The sequence below is a fragment of the Xenia sp. Carnegie-2017 genome, unplaced genomic scaffold, assembly GCF_021976095.1.
Source record: "Xenia sp. Carnegie-2017 unplaced genomic scaffold, XeniaSp_v1 HiC_scaffold_12, whole genome shotgun sequence".
Lineage (NCBI taxonomy): Eukaryota > Metazoa > Cnidaria > Anthozoa > Malacalcyonacea > Xeniidae > Xenia > Xenia sp. Carnegie-2017.
In genome coordinates, this window is record NW_025813425.1 from 102,784 (window position 1) to 122,309 (window position 19,526).

The 19,526-nt window shown below is 33.3% G+C and overlaps 1 protein-coding gene and 2 long non-coding RNA genes across 4 annotated transcripts; 1 reads left to right on the plus strand and 2 right to left on the minus strand.

Annotated features, from left to right (window-relative positions):
- Positions 1-13,687: 13,687 nt before the first annotated feature.
- On the minus strand, positions 13,688-14,770 carry LOC124446264. Of its 2 annotated transcripts, XR_006948377.1 has the most exons (3): positions 14,484-14,770; positions 14,267-14,421; positions 13,688-14,175 (listed from the first exon to the last, which is right to left on the minus strand). It is a non-coding gene; the product is annotated as an uncharacterized LOC124446264 (long non-coding RNA). The 2 variants fall into 2 exon arrangements; XR_006948376.1 differs by having other exon boundaries at positions 14,267-14,770.
- Positions 14,771-14,774: 4 nt separating this feature from the next.
- On the minus strand, positions 14,775-15,634 carry LOC124446276. Its single transcript, XR_006948385.1, has 3 exons — positions 15,441-15,634; positions 14,917-15,175; positions 14,775-14,842 (listed from the first exon to the last, which is right to left on the minus strand). It is a non-coding gene; the product is annotated as an uncharacterized LOC124446276 (long non-coding RNA).
- Positions 15,635-17,332: 1,698 nt separating this feature from the next.
- LOC124446190 lies at positions 17,333-18,839 on the plus strand. The gene is made up of 6 exons (XM_046997022.1): positions 17,333-17,500; positions 17,594-17,737; positions 17,817-17,997; positions 18,067-18,224; positions 18,321-18,494; positions 18,735-18,839. The coding sequence occupies exons 1-6, from the start codon at positions 17,495-17,497 to the stop codon at positions 18,837-18,839; spliced, it is 768 nt and encodes a 255-aa protein (XP_046852978.1). The 5' UTR covers positions 17,333-17,494.
- Positions 18,840-19,526: the final 687 nt, after the last annotated feature.

Consider the following 19,526-nt stretch of genomic DNA (forward strand, 5'->3'; position numbering starts at 1 on the left):
TTATTTAGGTACAATTGGGATCAACTATAAGACTTAGATTTGTGATCACCACCAGAACAGATTTTTCTACAGTTTTTATATTTTCATTAAAAACTTGGCCTCGTGCTATAATCAAAAGACAAACAGCTGTTTTTTGAACCCTCAAGATATATTTGACACAAGTGCTCATATATGTAAATATGTAAAATAAGCCCTTATTCATTAAGTATATTATCTCTAAGTTTGTAATCTTTGAGTGTAGTTTACTTAAGCACATAAAAATAGATTGTATTCATAATATAGCTGATGACGGTGAAAATACTTACAATGACTAATACACCTAATGAAAGCTTATTATAAGCATCTACTATAAACAATTTTATTTTACAATTTCGGCAGTACAAGCATTGAATTTCTCATATGTGGAATACTCCACAAGCAACTGTGGATCCTATAAAAATTCAAATTAGTTAAAAAAAAGGAGAAAAATCTAGAAATTACCATACTTGGTATGTTGTTTTGGAAATGATAACATGTTTTTTGCTTTTAATTGTTGCAAAAAATTTCTAGTACCTTTGCTATCAGCAAATATTTAATCAACGGGAATTGATGATAACTTTCTCAATTTCAGAAATTGTCTCAATTTATTGAAATAATTTATTTCAAAAGACTCTAATATTGTTTTGTTTCAAATAAATTGACCAACTTAGATAATTTTTATGTTTTATCAAAGAAAACGTGCCTATTCACACAACTCTAATGCTGCGCTAGCTATATTGTTTTTTTTTTATTTACTGAAAAAGAAATTATTGAACAAGTTAAGTATTTTTACAACATGTTTCTGAATGGTCTCTTTCAACTCACATATACATAATAGGAATGGTTAGTTGGTCAGCCATATGTTAATCATATCGTTTTGGAAGCTTATTGCTTTCCCATGCATTGTCGCAATGTATGTGTATTTGGTATTGTTGGAAATACCTTCGTTCAATCGAAGAAAGATAAAATATTTTGTAGTTTAGCGTACATCAATGGTTTTGTAACGACGTTTGGAATGAAAATTCGAGTGTTTATTGTAGATCTTTGAGGTCCATATCTTATTTAAAAATTATTAATTTATTTTTTGTCGATTCTCTGCTTTGCAGTGAGTCATAGCAGCATGGCAAGTTGCAGCAGCCAGCTTATACATTGATGTTAATAGCGCTTCTTCATTTAGTATTGTTATTTTTGAATACATTCTTTTGGTAATCTGCGCAGTTTCAACTATAGCTTGCCCTTTTGTCCCAGAAGTGTTACAAGTTGCATTCTTTTCATTTGAGAACAGAGAAGAAATATGGAGAAGTACAAAGATGGTGTAGTGTACGATTTAAAACTTAAAGCTTTTCATAAATAAAACATCTTCTCCGTGCAATGGGTTATTCAGACATTGGTGATAAAATTCTATTCTCTCTTTTCAGATTTGTCATTTCTATAGCGTACTGTACTTCATTGTACTTTGAACCAAACATAAACTTTGATAAAAAATTCAAACTTTATACCCGGACATATTAAAGGATGACCAGAGTTACATTGACGACAAATTTTACCAGTAAATTTTTTTCTATTTACCATGGCCTAATGTGCAGGATGTAAAAAAAGAGACCTTTAGAAACTGAAGTATCGTGACGATTTCAATGTCTATGTCTTTGCTACGTCAACAAGTGCATAAAGTATTGTCAGTCACTAGCAAATATAACAGATACTTCTCACTACCACTATAAGGTTTATCTGAGCCTATGTACCAGTGGGGTTTATCATAGTAATGACATGGTTGCCTAGGGATCTTTTGTTATCACACTGAGCCTCATCAATGAAACAATACGCCTATATTGTTTTCAATTTATGTCGTTGAGTGGTAACAGAAATCGTCTTATCATCGCGTCAGAAAGTTTCTTGTCACTAACTTGGAAAAACCATTGATGAACCATGAATAACTTCGATGATAATTAAAAGACAAAATGTATTTGCAAAGCAAATTCATACACAGGTTCATTGAACCATTTCAAAAACAGAATTCACAATTAAATATCTAGATGAATTTCTTTATGCCATCACTCACCGCAACCATGTTATTACATAGTAAACACATGTTTTAAGGGATATTTAAATGTTCCCTTAAGTCCCGAGAATTTTACGGGACATTGATCACTAGTATGCCTGAAAGCAATAATAATAACATGGCTGCCTTGGGATCTTTTATTATCACAGTGACGTTTACTGACGTATTTCCCTCAATTAAGAGATAGGGAAAATTAGTTCTAAATATCCCTCATCAATATATTCATTAGGGACGTTTAGACTAAATTTATAGTGCCTCACACTGTGTGTCGTTGAGTGGTAACAAAAATCGTCTTTCCCTCTCGTCGGAAGCTTTCTTGGCACTAACTTGAGTAAACCAGTGATGTTTCCAGAATAATTAAAAGGCAAAATGTATTTGCAAAGCAAATTCATACATAGGTTTATAGAACCAATTCAATAACAGAATTCACAATTAAATTACAACATGAATTTCTTTATTCCATCACTTACCACGATCAATGTATGATTTAAACATAATCAATGGTTGTCAATATTTAAATAAGTTAGCGCAAAATTTGATAACATTATTGTCAAATGGAAAATTCGAATGCATTGATGTTATTACAAAGTAAACGCATGCTTTCAGGGATATTAGTGATTAATTTTCCCCTTAAGCCTCGAGAGGTTTTTTGCTAAACCTAACTCGGTTTGCAGGACATTTAAACCTGATAAACTAATATCCCTGAAAACTTGCATTAATTTACTTTATAATAATCAGGTATTGAAATGTCAAAAAAGCGAGTAGTTTGTTATTGATTACCAATGGTGGCGGAATGGCTTCTTAACCAGAAAAATACAAGAACATTTTGCCAGTGCGAAAATAAAGTTGAACTCCAACAAAAAATATATCATAAATAACAATTGTGCAAACGTGAAACTCAACAGCAGAATCTTTACGGTGACATATACACAGGAAATTGTTTGTAGAGATAAAGATGTTCGTACGTAAGTAATATATTCTCATTAGTGATTCTTAATTTATCAGAACTTCGTTATCAAGTAATTGCACTTTGTAAAACTTTCCATCAGTGAAAGAAAATACCATTACATGTGGGTGATATTAGTTTGGAATATTGACCGCCAGCAACTCATCCGTAGATCACCTTTAGGTTAAAACTACTCTCAGATAAATATTCATACAAGGGCCATCTACTTCTTTCAAGCCTGTATTGCTCATAAGTTAAAAATTTCTTTACAAACAAGGGAGTCTATCTACACTAATAAAAGAATGCCTTGGAATGGCTTGCCGTTCATTATCCCTAAGCATTTCAAAATTTATTTGGAGAAATTTCGTATAGCTAATGAACTTTCATTGAAACAAATGAAAGATTGAATTCATTTCTCAAATAGAAAAAGTATCTCCTTCAATCTAAATTTACTTTAGTAAATTGTTTGTAGTTAATTGTGGATAGAAATATTTGTTATCAGCAACTGATCCGCGTCAATCGGTAAACGCAAAGGTAGATATGAATGTAAACATAAAGGTAGACATAAAGGTAGACATAAAGGCAAACACAAAGGTAGACACTAAAGTAGCCTTAAAGGTAGACATAAAGGAAGACATAAAGGTGGACTTAATCACAAATAATTTGAATATTTAGATTAAAGATTATTCATAGCTCCTGAAACGTACTCAAAATCTACCTAATGCTATATATTTTACATAACAAATGATGGAATTGATTGAAGCGTGATCAGTTTAATAAAAAACAAGAGAACATGCGCTGTAAAATATATTGCTGTTTATAATTTGATGGAAAATTTTCGTTTTAAAGAGTCAAAGTTTATCGTCCAATGTGGCATCTTGTCATAAAATATGGAAAATTTGAATACTTTTTAATGTGTTTTGTTTTTGGGAACGTGCTTGTTCACACTTGAAGCTGTGTCGTGACGCTATATTAGTTTTTAATTTTATGTACAGTACTAGTATTTTAAAATTAAATTCAACAAAAAAGCAATAAGTTTCATCGATTTTGGTTTTATAATTACACAGTATAAACTTTTGATAGTTCTAATTTCTCAGTTTTAACACATAAATAGATGTAAAGCTGAAAATCAAGATAGAACAACGACACGGCTTAGTTGAGTATTTTACTTAATGAGCAATTGAACAGCCAAGTTCTTTAGGTTATTTGCAAAGTGAAATGTAGAAGAATACAGAGCTTTACAAAACGTTAACTCAACCATATCAATCGTATATCATTATAGAAATTTATCTTGTGTTGGAAGTTGCAATATGTGTATTTGGAGTAATTGGAAATATTCTTCTGATCGCTGCAATATTAAAACTAAAGATTTTGTTAAAAAAGAACTACTGCTTTATTGTCTTACATCTTGCGATATGTGACGTGTGGTATTGCTGTGTATACTCTTCAAACTATTCAAAGACGTCACAATTCTGTTATACTGTGCAAATTTAAATCACATTTATTTCTTGTTGACAACAAGTGAAATTTCTGCAATGTACATTGTTTCAGTTCTACGTTATCGCACGGTAGCTCATCCAATGAAACTTTCCTTCAGTCAACGAAAGGTAAAAATCATTTGTGGTTTTTCGTACCTAATTTGTTTGGTTGTAACTGTTGCATATTACGGTGGCCGGTCCGGGTCACCAGAAAAATAATTTAAAAAACATAACAAAGAATGAGAAAACATCACTCAAAATCATACTACACATTTTTAAATACTCACTACACATTTCAAAATACTCCCAACACATTTCAAAATACTCACTACCCATTTCAAAATACTCACTACACATTTCAAAATACTCACTACACATTTCAAAATATTCACTACACATTTCAAAATACTCACTACACATTTCAAAATACTCACTACACATTTCAAAATACTCACTACACATTTCAAAATACTCACTACATATTCGTCCCAGTCTTACCCTGGTCTGGCCTGCCCTCGGTCGTCCTTAGTTTCCATATACGAAATTGACGTGACGGCAGAAAGCTGATATAAATATACGCTTCCGACATTCAGTACGCGTAAGGATATTTCGATGCTATTGTGGCGATACGCGTACATGAACTATTATTAATATTTCTTCCAGGGATTTCTTGTTCTCTGTTAGACAACACAACATGAGTGGTCAGTCTACAGAATGCATGTAATTGTATTTCTATTGGTTATATTCGACAGTCATTAGTTTAACTAATGCACTTATTGACGTGACTGGTATTGAAGTTCTAAATTTAATGTTTTTACTTGAAATTACCGAACTTTCATTTTCTTTGTCGTTTCTTGTGCAACAAATTATAGCGCTATGTGCAAATCTCCTCTTTGGTTTCCTTGTTATTTTTGTAACGCATCACACAAGTACGTACGCGACATAGCGAATGCAAATTCATATACTCAAGTTTTTGCTTTTAAAGTACGGGCATGTGTCGAAAATCACTGCAAATACATTTGCTTGCGATATGTAGATCGTCTACTAATGCTGTTCCACGACCAAGTCCAGCAAAACGCTGGAAGAATTTCTAATTAGAGTTCAGCCAATATTTTCATGCTATTGTCCCAATGTCCCAATTTGTTTGTTAATATGTCCTAATAAATATTGATAATCATAATATATTCTTGTGATCCAACATGGCGGAATCAAAACTCAGGAATTGTTGGTTTCAATTTCAATCAATCAAAGGGGCAATAAAAAACAACGTTTGCCCACGGATATATTCTTTTGTATTTGACCTCCAACATGGCGGCCAAACAGACTGGCGTATAACTTAAATTAGTTAGTATAACTTAATTAATTAGAAGTTTTTCTTTCCGAATTGCAATTCAGTTTCGAGGGTCTGATTACATGAGCAAGGTAGCCGGGATTCAGCGAAGCGTTAAATCATTTTGGCAATTGGAAAAGATTAAATACTTCACAACGAAAAACTTGTTGAGGAATTTCTCTATGCTCTGAATCTGCATATTCAGAAAACCTTTAAAATGCAAACAAAGAATTTAGCCTGATTTAAAAATTACAACTAAAATGACTTATGGCGCTTAAAAAATGGTTGTAAGTTTTGCGTTTGAAGTTTTTGCTCTTTTTGATGACTTCAAAATCATTTTACGCCTCGCCTAATCCCGATTACCGGGCTCATGTAAACAGCCCCTGAGGTACTTTTATTTATTAATTAAACAAGGGCTGAAGCATAATAAAACGTTTCTTATGTTTACAAACATAAAACTTTCCATAAGGTCATGGATAGAAGGTTTTACGAATAGTAATATTTAGTCTTTAATTGTAAGACATCATTTGACTGAAATGCATTCTACATAGGAAGTTTGAAAACATTTATCTAATTTTACGATCGATATTTACAGAGATTCTCCATTCAAGCCCACAATATTGCTTAACACACAAAATCTCACCACATTATCATCAATCATCATCACACTTTGTAACCTAACACTTTATGAATATCGTATAATTAGTATTCATATTTTCAAACTTCCTATGTATAACGATGTATTTCTTAAGTTAAAGACAAAACGTTACTATTAATAAAATCTTCTATCTATGGCCTTATTGAAAGTTTAACGTCGGGCGATAACATTTATATTAAGAAATGTGGAGAAAGCCGATGTCGAATCGACGTCGATTTGCCCACTGAAAAGCAGATTTAAAACAGGTAAACGATTTAAAGTGGCCCAGTAGACCAAGAAATGTCGTGTTCTGTTGTTTGTTCACCCATATATGAATCTTGGGGGTGTACTGTTGTGCCAATTTCCCCTTTGCAATTAGTCGACATATCTTCTTTGTAGCATTGGTTGTTTACGGATACGGTCATACATTCAGCGTAAGAAATTAAACTTTCAACATCCTGGAAAAAAAAACATAAAATATGTACTAGTTTCCCTCTTTCAAACAATACCAAAATCAAATTAAAAGCTCGTATCTTATTGTTTTTTAAGGTCATATAGAAAAAACATTATTATAAAGTACTCACTTTTTTTCGTGAAAGAGAACCAGGTGATTTCTTTGCTTCTGATGAGTTATTTCCTTGCTTGTTAAGTGGTTTATTTTCAGTTGGCACAGCATCAGGTTTTAGCATTTACGCTTGCAGAATTCTATCCAAATATTTAGCCTTTTGCTTTCATCCTTGTTTTTTGGCTTAGGAAGTGAAAAGAAATGTATTCCGTTTTCTTTGTCTTTTTTACTATCGCTATTGCAGCCATACACCGGACAATACATGATTATAAATGTTCAAACTACTAAACTTTCGGAAAAATTTTTTGATTCTGTATGAAAGAATGCGTGTTCTTATCTGGCACAATTGTGTGAGAAATGGAAAGAAAAGATAACTTGCCATCGATGATTAGCGATCCCATACAAATTTTTTATGTTGACAAGTGTTGTAATTGCTTTAAAAATTGAAACGGATTCAACTTTTACAACTGCTCCCGATTTTTGGGCGATTTTAAATGACAACAATTGCAAGGAGCTTTCAGCTTTCACATTTAGTTGTAAACCTTCGTCATTGATGGACTTACAATAATTATATGGGAAGTAGACTTTTTTGCAAAATATTTCACTTCTAATAGTTGTCAGTCATATTTAACATTTGCATATCATCATGAGAGTATTTTGCATTATCACTCCAAAGGACTGGATCTAGATATCTGGTATAATGCAGTGATTTTTTCTTTTTTTTTGTTTTCACATTTCAGCATCACAAAGAAATGTTTTTACTGTGTATTTAGAAAACGTAATAACAGATTGTTTCGTGGCAGCTCTTCATAAAGAGAACCAAAAGCTGTTTATGCTCATCATTGAAATATTTTCCTTCACATGCCTTTGTTTGTAACTGGACAATGGTCGTAGTTTCTTTTTTTTCTGTTCTAGTTTGCTATGAACAAATGCGTAGCAAATACCGTCCATTATCTGTTGGGAAAACTCGCTTCAGAACAGTCTCAAGTTTCTAAATAATTTTTGCTAGAATGTTAAAATACTGTTAGTAGCATCGGCAGTGGTTAATAAAACCACCATCATCTCCAATTACATTGCTCTGACTGTTTTTCAAGACTGTTTTTTGTCCACATGCTCGAAACATGCACCATCGTCCTTGATACATTTTGTTTCTTCCCACAAGGTCTTTTCGTGCATTATTACAATATTTGTTTCCATTAAATTGGATTTCCTTTTTATAGTATTGTATTTCTTTTAAGGCTTCTTGGTAGTAATCATAATAGTAATTGAGCTTGCTTATAATTGCTTCAATTCATATTCAAATTTAAACAAAAGAGCAGTTCTTAGTTTCAATATTTTTTTCATTGTTTTAGTTGCAAACATGTTTCGAGTAATGTTTAATAAATTTGGTTGATGTAGCATATGTTCATTAAACAAAGGTTCACTAGTGTTGGAACCTTTAATGTTTTTGTCCTCATGCATTATGTGCCGCGCATATTAGTTGCCATTATTCTAGCATGATATTTAGTTCTTTTCACTCATTCTCAACCATTAAAATGACGCTAAGTCAATTCTTATATTAAATTAGTTCCGATTTCATTACGAAGAAATGACGTCGTGTTATTGCAGTGGTAGGAAAAAATTGAAGAACGGAATAACGGCGGCAGTAAGGACGAGGTTCAAACTTCATTGACCCTTTCTGTATATTTATTATTCTGTGTTATAACCATCAAAAACAGTGCTAATTATGCTATTGCGTACATGAAGTATAACTACATGCAAGCTTCGTCAAACATAAAGATATCAGAGCCCTCTATTAACCTACTAATAGAGGGCTCTGGAAGATATTACTTAGAGAAATAATGGACGTTTTATAGTAGATTTATGCTTGGTTTCGAGAGACATATATGCCAAACTCTCAAAAAATTGTGTTAGAAGACCTGAGGTGTTCTCTAATGTTTACACTAGCGCCATCTCCGTCTCATCCTAGAAAAGCATCGTACTTTAGAGCTTAGTATATAAAGCATTGTAAATGTACATTTTCACTTCCTGCAAACACACAAGGCTACACAATGTAAATAAAATAAGAGTCTCAAATGCTATGCTCAATAAGTCACTATATTTTTACACAGATATTATGATCCATCAGTAATTCATCGTTTACATCCATTTAATGATAATTGCAAGCATTTATTGTTTTTCCTAAATTAAGGCAAGTTACAATTTAGTGTTACTTGCCTTAATTTAGGCAAGCCTCCGCAAGCCCAATAATTTTTGCGTCCTCCCTTTTTCCACTAGATAAAGTTTTTGCTTAGATTTATATATCTTAACATAACGTGATGCAAAGTAGGAAGCAAGAAATTTAGTAAATATAAGTGGCAGCCCCCCCTTCAACTTCCTGACCTATTCAAAGTGTGTATGAAGATGTATTTCCTTAATACCTTATAGAAAAATGATACATTTCAAATCAGAACTAAACTCTATTAAAGCCTCAAAATGAAACACAGTATTTAATAACTACTTCTTGATCTCTAAAATCAGTTAAATTTGTTGATTTTTTTACGTTCTCCAGCAATTTGACCAATACAGGGTTTTTCTATCCAATATTCCATAGATCAGAGGATTTAACGAGTGTGATCCCAAAATACGTACAGCATAAGCAATGTTAAGATTAATTGAAACAGTAGATGAAAAAGCACTGCTAATATTCAGCGAATATACAACCAAATAATAAATATTACCAGCTGCAAAGCAGAGAACTGTGCTGATGCCAACGAAAAAATTCTTAAGATTCTGAGTGAGTCTTTGAAGACTTGAGCAGGTGGAGAACTGTGTATGAAATTGTATTGGATTGGAGTTAGCTCTTAGTGCTTTTTTTGTTTGATAAATGCTCGGGCGATTATGGAGTGAATTACAATCATGAATATTATTGGGAAAATGTAGAAACAGGGAAAAAAGGCAAATACTTGGTTTATGTTATAATGATTTCGATGATCCACAATGCACCCCTGAATTAAAAATCCAACTCTACCAACCAAACCCATGATGTAGCCTAAACCACAAATTATTTTCATCTTTCGTTTACTGAAGGAAGGTTTCAATGGATAAAATATCACATGATAACGTAGAACTTAACTGATCAACATCATACAAACTCCACTTGCTTGAAATAATATGTATTTGCAAATACACATTTAATATACACGACAACATTTTTGAATGTAATTAAATGTGTATTAAATGTGTATTGTCAATAGTGCTTTTACGAAATTATGGAAATATGTATTTGCCATTTGCAGAACATCTGAAAAAGATCGGAACGCTTTTCCAAGCGTAATATATGACAACGAAGAATAATGTACTTAACAGTGAAAGTAAGTCACATATTGCGAGATGCAAGACAAGAAAGTATAGTTCTTCTAGGACACAAATTTATTTTAATTTGCTTTTTTCTGAATGCGAAGCCATTTTAGGTTCTATTTATTAATAATTTCTTTTATCTTTCTATCTATATATTTCTCTCTAGAATCTTTAAAAGAGCATGCATCAACACTTTTCCAACATTCCACAGAAGAAAAAATTTAAAAATAGTATTATAATGGAGAAAACTTTTATTATTTACTAGAAAAATGACCACAAGTGTCATTACTTATTTGGGTTCTAGTGTGCACTTATATATTGCTTAAGTTATTTTGCAGCTAACTTTGAGTTATTTTGGTTACTTTCTGTGTTGTGTTATTCAAAGCAATTAAATTTTTAAAGAAGGCATTAGAGGTCTTCCTTCTTCTTAATTCTATTATTAAATTTGTAAAAGGTATAATTCTTGTTTCAAGACAGTAAAATTTTTAAACATCCCCACTACTAGATTAGAACAGGAATCATGCAAGTGATTAAAAAAAATTGTTATCTGCATTTTCTTAAATTTGCTTTCCTGTGCAGCACTTCCAAAAGTACAGCACTTTTCTGTCAAATATTCATAGATTAATGGATTGACAACGTACGACCCCAGAATTCTAAGCCAAGAACCAACAAATGTATGTGTCATGTTAGATTCTTCATTATAATACTGCTGCAAAAAAGCTGTCATATTATAAATATGACCAACTGAAAAACAAAGAACCGTTAAAGCACAAACAAAAAATGTTTTCAAACTTCGAATATATCTTCGAAGACTTGAGCTGGTGGAGGATGGTACATGAGAATTTGTCAGATTGGATAGTGTTCGTAGTGCTTTTCTTTGTTTCATCAATGCTCGAGCTATTATGGAGTAAGTCACAGTCATGAAGATTGTTGGGAAAATGTAGAAACATGAATAAAACGCAAACGCCGTGTAAATGTAATAACGTCCTTGAGGATCCACAATGCACACTTGGATTCTCATTCCAACTGTCGCAACCAAGCCAATGATGTACGCTAAGCCACAAACGATTTTTATCTTTTGTCGACTGAAGGAAGGTTTCAATGGATGAACTGTCGCACGATATCGTAGAACTGAAATGATCAACATCATAGATGATCCAGTAATACAAAAAGGCCAACTTATGTGTAGTATACGTACGCAGCTGAACAAAAGTATATTGATTTTCAAATTGATCTTAGTGAGAAATATTACCAATAGTGAAAATGCGTCACATATTGCGAGATGTAAAACAAGAAAATAGTAGTTCTTCTTTAACAGAATCTTTTGTTTTAACAGTGTAACGATCACAAGAGAATTTCCAACAATACCAAATGAACATACCAAAACTTGCAAAAACACGTGTACGGCCATGAAGATATGAAATGATATATTATCTGTCCAACTTTCCTAGAGAGGTCTTTTTTTCTGTGCTTCTCTTTTAAAATGCAATAAAGAAATGTGCTTGTCAGTTTTCAAATAATAATCATCAATATTCGCTTTGTTTTAACTTCTGCAATAAGTATGCTGTTGTATAGTGCTAGAAATATACTTCAAAATGAACCAATTAAAAAGCTTCAAAGTCAAAATTGTGTTACTATATTTAGTGAATAATAAAAAAAACTAAAACATCCATTACAGCTGTGTCGATATGTGCGTTCTAAAGATCGAAATGAATACAAAAATAATTTCAAAGTTGCCATTTATTTTACGTTTTTTTTGTATAAAATGCGTTTTTATGGATAAAATATAAAATATTCAAACATAGGGTTAAGTTTTAAAAATTTGAAAAGCAATCTATGGACTGTTTTGCTTGCATGGTTTAGTGATGTTATCCTATAAAGAATGTGAAATATTAACATTTTCACAAGTATACTTAAAGAATACGTGTTAACCAAGATGCAATGCGCGCTATTGTTTATGTTTACATCGTTACTTTTTGTTCTTGCTGGCACACTGAATTAATTTGCCATTACACAGTCTAATTTATTTGAAAAGTTAGCAGAAAAGATTGACAAAAAACTCTATTTTACATGAATTATCATCGCTTTCGAAGTTATATGGACTGCATTAACAAAATCCGTCATTTTCTCGACTCAGAAAATGACCGTCACGCATCTGAAATCATTCTTCGTCTGTTTCATCACGGTTCTCTGTTTTTGACTGGCTCAAATTTATCACATGAAAGCTGTTTTACCTGAAGTTTTTACAAAAGAAAACACCTTGAATTTTCATGTAGGCGGTTCTTTCAGAATTCTTGAATCGCATGCTATCAATCCGCTAATTTATGGAGTACTTTGACATACAAATGTCGTATTTCTGAAAATGTTGCACAAACAGCCAAATTTAAGCCAATCCAGAGAACAAATCGTTTTCCATTTAATCACGTGCATGCATGGAGGCAAATGGTCTTAAATTTTTTTGTAGCTAAAACGTAGAAAGTCCATTGTACATTATGCTCAATTCTATCAGAAACCAGAAAACGTGAGGCAAAACCATTTATCTCAAGATCATCATCAAGACGTCCATAACGCGCTTCTTTCTAAATGTATTGGTTTTAAATTATATGAAGTTTCATAGACTTTCATAAAAATATGATTCTTTCAATTATAGCTGCAAAAGAGGGCTGGCTCTCTTTTCGTACGAACTAACTTTTAAGTACATGGATTTCTTGTAGCTAACACGTATGAAGCCACCCGCCTGGCAGGGCTCAGGTAAACAGCTTCTTGTTAAAAGTCTAATGATGATAGAATAAACGATCGCTGATTGTTTAAATTTTATTGAGTTTCTTACGTGTCTTATGTACGGTGGCGTAACATAAGCATACAAGGCGGGGAGGTGGGTTGTAAAGAGAGTTTGGGGGAGTTGTGGAGAGTTACACACATCAGCTGGAGGAAAGTGATCGGTGAAACGCACCATCGGTCGGTTATGATACGATTTTCACACTCTAAATTTCGAAGTGTACTGTGAACACGAAAAATGGTGTAAATTTCTGCCTCTGTAGGAACACCAAAGAGGTGTAAATTGACATTATAAAAATACACCCATCAGGTGTATTTGCTCTTGCCTCATTTTTTACATCAAGAGAGTGTAAATATACACCTCAAAGGTAAATATACAAATAGGATGTAATAATACACTCTAATGGTGTAATATCTCTAGTGTATGTTTACACTACGAATGTGTAAGCATAGTTAGAGTAGTGTAAACATATACATTAGACAGTGCATTCTTAAATTGAATTGACAACGCTCTGAAAAACAAAACAAAGAGCAAAATAGCATATAAATGTATCATGAAAGTAAATTTCAGCATAATAAATACTACAAAGTTATTAAATGTAACCCCCACTTACATAACTATTTAAAACCTTAACAAAACTTTAAATAAAACTACATTATATCATTAAATCCTGTACTATAACCATATATTTTATTGTTCACATTCTGGTTCATAGTTTCGATAACTCTGACATTAACACCAACACCTTTGTCGGCACCTTTTGGGTGTCAAACACTTTCATGATATTTCTCTGCAGGAAATGAAATGTGTTGACACATTCTTTAGGGTATTGAATATTACATACGTAATACAATATAAGCATTGACTCCAGTGGATCCAGAATTCCTGCAGACCTTGTTACAATGTGGTTTTCGGCAACAACAGTTATATCATCCAGATGGGGATCATCCACTGAGCCACTGATAACCAAAAATGGGGCCATTCCAGGTCTTGCTGCCATGGCAACTTCTTCTGCTTCACCAAACTGAAAATAGACAAAAAATTTAATCAAGCAGTTAGGCACTGCATTATTTGAGTTTAAATACAAATATCCATATTCTGCAATCAATACTAACCTGGTAAAAGTAAGACTCAGGACTTTTATTAGTTTTTGTTTTCCTTTCCAGTAAATGAGGCAACAAACACAATTCTTCAAGCCATCAGTATGCAAGTTTATGGACAAACAATACAGATTTCAGCGTTTTTTGTTATGTCTTTTTCTTTATTATAACTATACAAACATAATAAGAATAATAAGAAAAGACTATATACAATTATAAATAAAAGACTTACATAGCCACCACTTGCATCAGAAAGAAAAGGGTATTTTGCAATTATTGCAGGACAAACATCTCGCCTTTGGTCTGGAGTGGGAGAACTATACAACAAAAGCCATTCTCGATGACACAAATATGCCATAATACACCACAGCAGGATAAAATCAAGAGAAAGTTGCTGAAAATATAAATGATGGAATGAACTTACACAGTAAATAGGCAAATTTTGTCGTAAATTGTTTGTATGAACTTGCATCTAACTTGCTTTGGCATTCTCAATTTCTTTGCAAGTGTTTCTTCAACCAAAGGGAAATAGTCAGGAAGAACAAATGGCGATGTCCATTGTTTTCTGCCTTTGCTACTGAGTTGTCACTGCTATGAAACACACACACAGGCATCCTCATGATAGATATATTTACAATTCAGTGTCTTTTAATACAATTCATTACCTTGCACTTGATAGTGATTCACACACACCAGATTGCCCACCAGGATTTGATGCATTTCCTTGAGAATTGGAGTCTTGCCACTTCGCCAGCATATCACATGTAGATAAGTCACTAGCAGACTCAGATGTAGAAGTCGAGCATCTAGTGTTCATTTGTTTGATGGCTTTCAATAACTTCATCCTGGGGCCAATCCTGACAACCAATGATTTTAAGGCATCTTCCGTCAAGCAGGACATTGCATCGCCATCAATGCCCTCGTCTAAGTATAATTTTGATATCAAAATATAGAATTTGTTTTCAAGTAGCAACGATCGATCGAATATTAAAAAGTCACGGATTTAGAATTCGCACGATGAGGAATAAAATATAGCGGTAAAATAGCACATGGTACCTTCGGTTGACATCGCAATAGTACAGCGCAACACAAAAGTTTCCCAAACTGAACCGAATTCGGAATCTTATTGCAGTGGTAAAATAATCAAAATACTAAATACAAATGATGCAATTGCAAAGTCAATACCTACCACAAAACGTTTGGCTGATGTCTTGAAAACCATTTAAATCCAGCCAATTCACAACTTCTTCAACGGAAAATGTTTCTTTAAGTGTAGACCCCATTTTCAACAGATTTAGGACGAACGAAATACTTTTTCAAGTTAAATCAGAACAAACGGTCAAATTGTGAATGGCTATACACACTGCACAAGACACGTTTATGGTAAAGAGCCGCCGGTTATAATGATACTGGGATCAAAAATGGAATAATTATGATTTATATTCTACTCAGAGGTCGGACTTATTTCTGAGCCATGCAGTTATTTTTGTGACAACAGCTACCTTACTTGTATTAAAATTCGCGCAGTACTAGAATTCGCGCAGCGCTGAGTGCGCGAATTTTAGTACTGCGCGAAATATAATCCGCGCGAAAAGCTTTGTAGTGTAATATGAGACATTCATTGTTGGTTATGCAAATCAGTTGTTTTATTAATGCATATACATATTGACATATGCTTATAGTTGTCCTGGTAACATTAAAAATCAAAAATGTCTTCATTTTCATCCTGTACAATTTCAGTGGGGATATTCTCAGGTTCTACGTAGTATTCCGTCACGAATGCCTGCATTTTGCTGTATATCCTAAAACTTGCATTGTTCTGCATGACTGTTAGGGTAATAGGAATCTCCAAGCCTCCTTGTGGTAATGGGGATCGACGAAGTTTGATGTCACACACATGCTTCTATATTGCCCCATATTCAAAAAGAACTTGCAAAATCGGGAAATCTCTCGAGGCAAATGTCCGACCACTGACAATGGTTCAATCTTGCCTCTGATTATGGTAAACAGACCAATAGCATATTTGATTTTGGTAAACAGACCAATAGCACATTTGAACTGTAGCTAAACTTTTGTTTGACTTATAAAGTATATTGTTAGGCCATATCATTTATTACATTTTTTAGTTCTTGTTGGGACAGTGAACTCACGCTTTATTTTGAAGCCATTTTTGAGGCCACCCAATCGCTTTTTTGATGAATATTTAGGTATTTCTTAATAAAGAAAGCTCAATATAAATGCGTTAATTATTAATAGTTCTTTTGAACAAACCAAAAAGAACGAGCACATAAAACTACTTGCGCGAATTTAAAGCTGCGCGAATAATTGTCAAAAAAGTGCGCGAAATTAAATCGCGCGAATAATTGTCAAAAAAGTGCGCGAAATTAAATCGCGCGAATTTAAAGCTTAGCGAAAATGAGTACGACTCGAATTTTAATACAAGTAAGGTATGTGACAGCTATGTGCAAGGAATATATTTACATAAATTGATTTTTATAAAGAAACAGAATTCAAACTGATTTCTGTGCCGCCTATGGCTAATCACCGTAAATGCTGATCCATTTAGTGATTAATAATCAAAGCAATTTTCGCAGTCGTTGCTTCAGATATGTTCAATGGCCAGAAGAAAAGAGCAAGAATTTAAATGTATAAACATACATTGCTCGCATCTATCATTTGCCTCTTTCAAGAGATATATGAGTCATGTTCGAGATTATCATGTTCATGAACCCAATTTCAAGATTAAATGTCCGTTTGACTCGTGTTGTCGCTCCTATTCACTGATATCGTCTTTAACATCTCATATGCGTCGAAAACATAAAGGTGACCTTGATTATGCAGTTGATTGTGAAGTCAATGATATGAACGGCGATATTACGCAAGACAACGACCATCTAGTGGCAGACTCGACACTGGACTCAATTGAGATGGGTTGCAACAACAAACATAATACGTATATTTCAGTCAAGGAAATGGCATTGTTTGCTTTGAAGACACAGGAATTCAATCAACTTGGTGACACTGCAACGGATGCAGTGCTTGAAAATACTTATCAGTTAATGGAGCAAAACGAGGACTATTTTAAAAAAGCAAGTTAAATTATGCATCGAGCATTCCAGTGTTGACATTAAAGATATAGAAGGTTTCGAAGAATTACTTGAGTCACCACCCTCACTTTCTGCATCAAAAAAAGTATTGCAGACATCAAAGGATCGAAACAAGTATTTAAGGGAAACATTAAATATGGTGGTACGTATTTAAAGTATTCTAATACTTCTTATAAGAACATGATAGTATAATGTATTAATTACTACCTAAATGTATTATCTACTTATTTTGTAGGACCCAATTGAAATAGTGCTTGGAGAAGAGGTGGTAACTTCTGAAGTGAATGGTCAGTTCCGAGTGAAAAAACACTCCTTTCAGTATATTCCAATAATAAAGGTCTTGGAGCAATTGCTTAATCAAATTGACATCATGTCACAAGTAAGAAATGTTGTTGAAGTAAAAGTTTACAATTGCAAAAACTAATATGCTGCTGTAACTTCTGTTAATTTTTTGTTAGGTTCGTAACCCTCACCAAAGTTTAGATGGGAATATGCGAGACTTTAGTGATGGAGAGCAGTTTAATCCTGGTCGCCATCCACTGTTTTCAGTCAACCATAAGGCTCTTCAGATTCTTCTTTACTATGATGACTTTGAAGTTGCAAATCCTTTAGGAGCAAAGGCAACTGTGCACAAGCTAGGTATAGCAATAAAAGGCTATGTTATTCCATGCCCATCAATGCTAAAGTACTTCTGATTTTTTTCTATAGGTGGATTTTATTGGATTTTAGGAAATATACATCCAAAGTACAGATCATCCCTTAAAATGTTGAATCTTGCCATATTGTGCCCTGTGAAGTGGATAAAAAAGTATAGTATGGCAAAAGTTTTGAAGCCTTTGATGGCTGATGTGGCATTGCTAGAATCAGTAAGTGTTGAAATTTCATTTTGTTGCAGCTTTTTGATAATTTATGTATCAACAAACAGAAAAGAACAATCTGACCATTCAACATTCCCTTTACAGGAAAATGGGGTTCAACTAAACATAGGGCAGTCCATTAGATCTTTTGAAGGTACCTTGAGCTTGGTTTTAGCAGATAACCTTGGCAGCAATGGTATCAGAGGCTTTATGGAGAGCTTTTCAGCAAAAAGGCCATGTCGATTTTGTATGGGTATATTGGATGAATTTCAAACAAAGGTAGTTCTATTAAATTTCAGCATATTACTGCCAAGGCATAACCAGCTAGAGGAAATGTTGGATCTTGCTATACTTTTTTTTGCATTTTTAGCCACAGCAAAATTATATATTGACTAATGTCATGTTTTGAAAGTACTGTGAAAATGAACTGCCTAAGTCAGGTATTGGGATTATAACTGAGTAAGGCTATCATCTTTTTATGACGCCTGAAACTTCAAAAAAATCTGTTGTCTTGTTTAGTTCACAGAAGAAGAGTTTACCATGCGTTCCTTTCTTTTCCTTTTCTTGTTTTTTTTTATTTTTCTCAATCTCCATGGTTTGTTGCATGGAAACTGTAATACCTAATACAAATAAGATTTGAAATCAACAATTATTTTTCCCGCAATAAAACTTGTTCTATGCAAAATTAAAGTTGACCTACAATTTATAGACAATGTAGAAAACAAAAGAGCAGCAATGTTGTGTTTTTGTTCTGAAGGCGAAAACATTCTATTGCTGTGTCAGTGTGCTACTTCTAACCTTTTTCATCACTCTCTTGTCCTAAGTCTTGAGGATTGTCTTGTGTCACACAATCATCTTTAGTTTCCTGGACATCAAAAACATTTAATTGACCTCCTTTAATCAAGAATATTGAAAAGTTGCATAGTGTACACTGCATACATTCTCACCTCATTTATATAGGTTTGCTCCGCCATCTTAAACACGTTGTTTGTTGTACCTTGTACCCAGTTCACTGCCTTGGGCCACACTTGAAAATCGATAATTGGGGACTATATTATGCAAGATATGCCGTACTAAGTTCCTATGAAATCAATTGTTTTGCCCGCAAATGATTTACCGACTGTCGTGACTCAAAGTTTACCACTGTCTACTTTCAGGGCTAATTGGATATCAATTCATGGAGTCAAGTACCACAAACGAGCTGCACTTGTGTATAAGCAATCAATACTGCCATGTATCTTGATGATCGAAGATATAGTCATTGCTAATGGGGATGCATTTTTTATTTGTAAACAAATGCATACATTGAAA

What these genes read in the sequence shown, in the direction of transcription:
- LOC124446190 (XM_046997022.1), top strand. An exon ending in GGCAACTGTGCACAAGCTAG is followed by an intron (nt 17,998 to 18,066) that starts GTATAGCAATAA and finishes TTTTTTCTATAG; the next exon opens with GTGGATTTTATTGGATTTTA. An exon ending in TGGATGAATTTCAAACAAAG is followed by an intron (nt 18,495 to 18,734) that starts GTAGTTCTATTA and finishes TGTCTTGTTTAG; the next exon opens with TTCACAGAAGAAGAGTTTAC.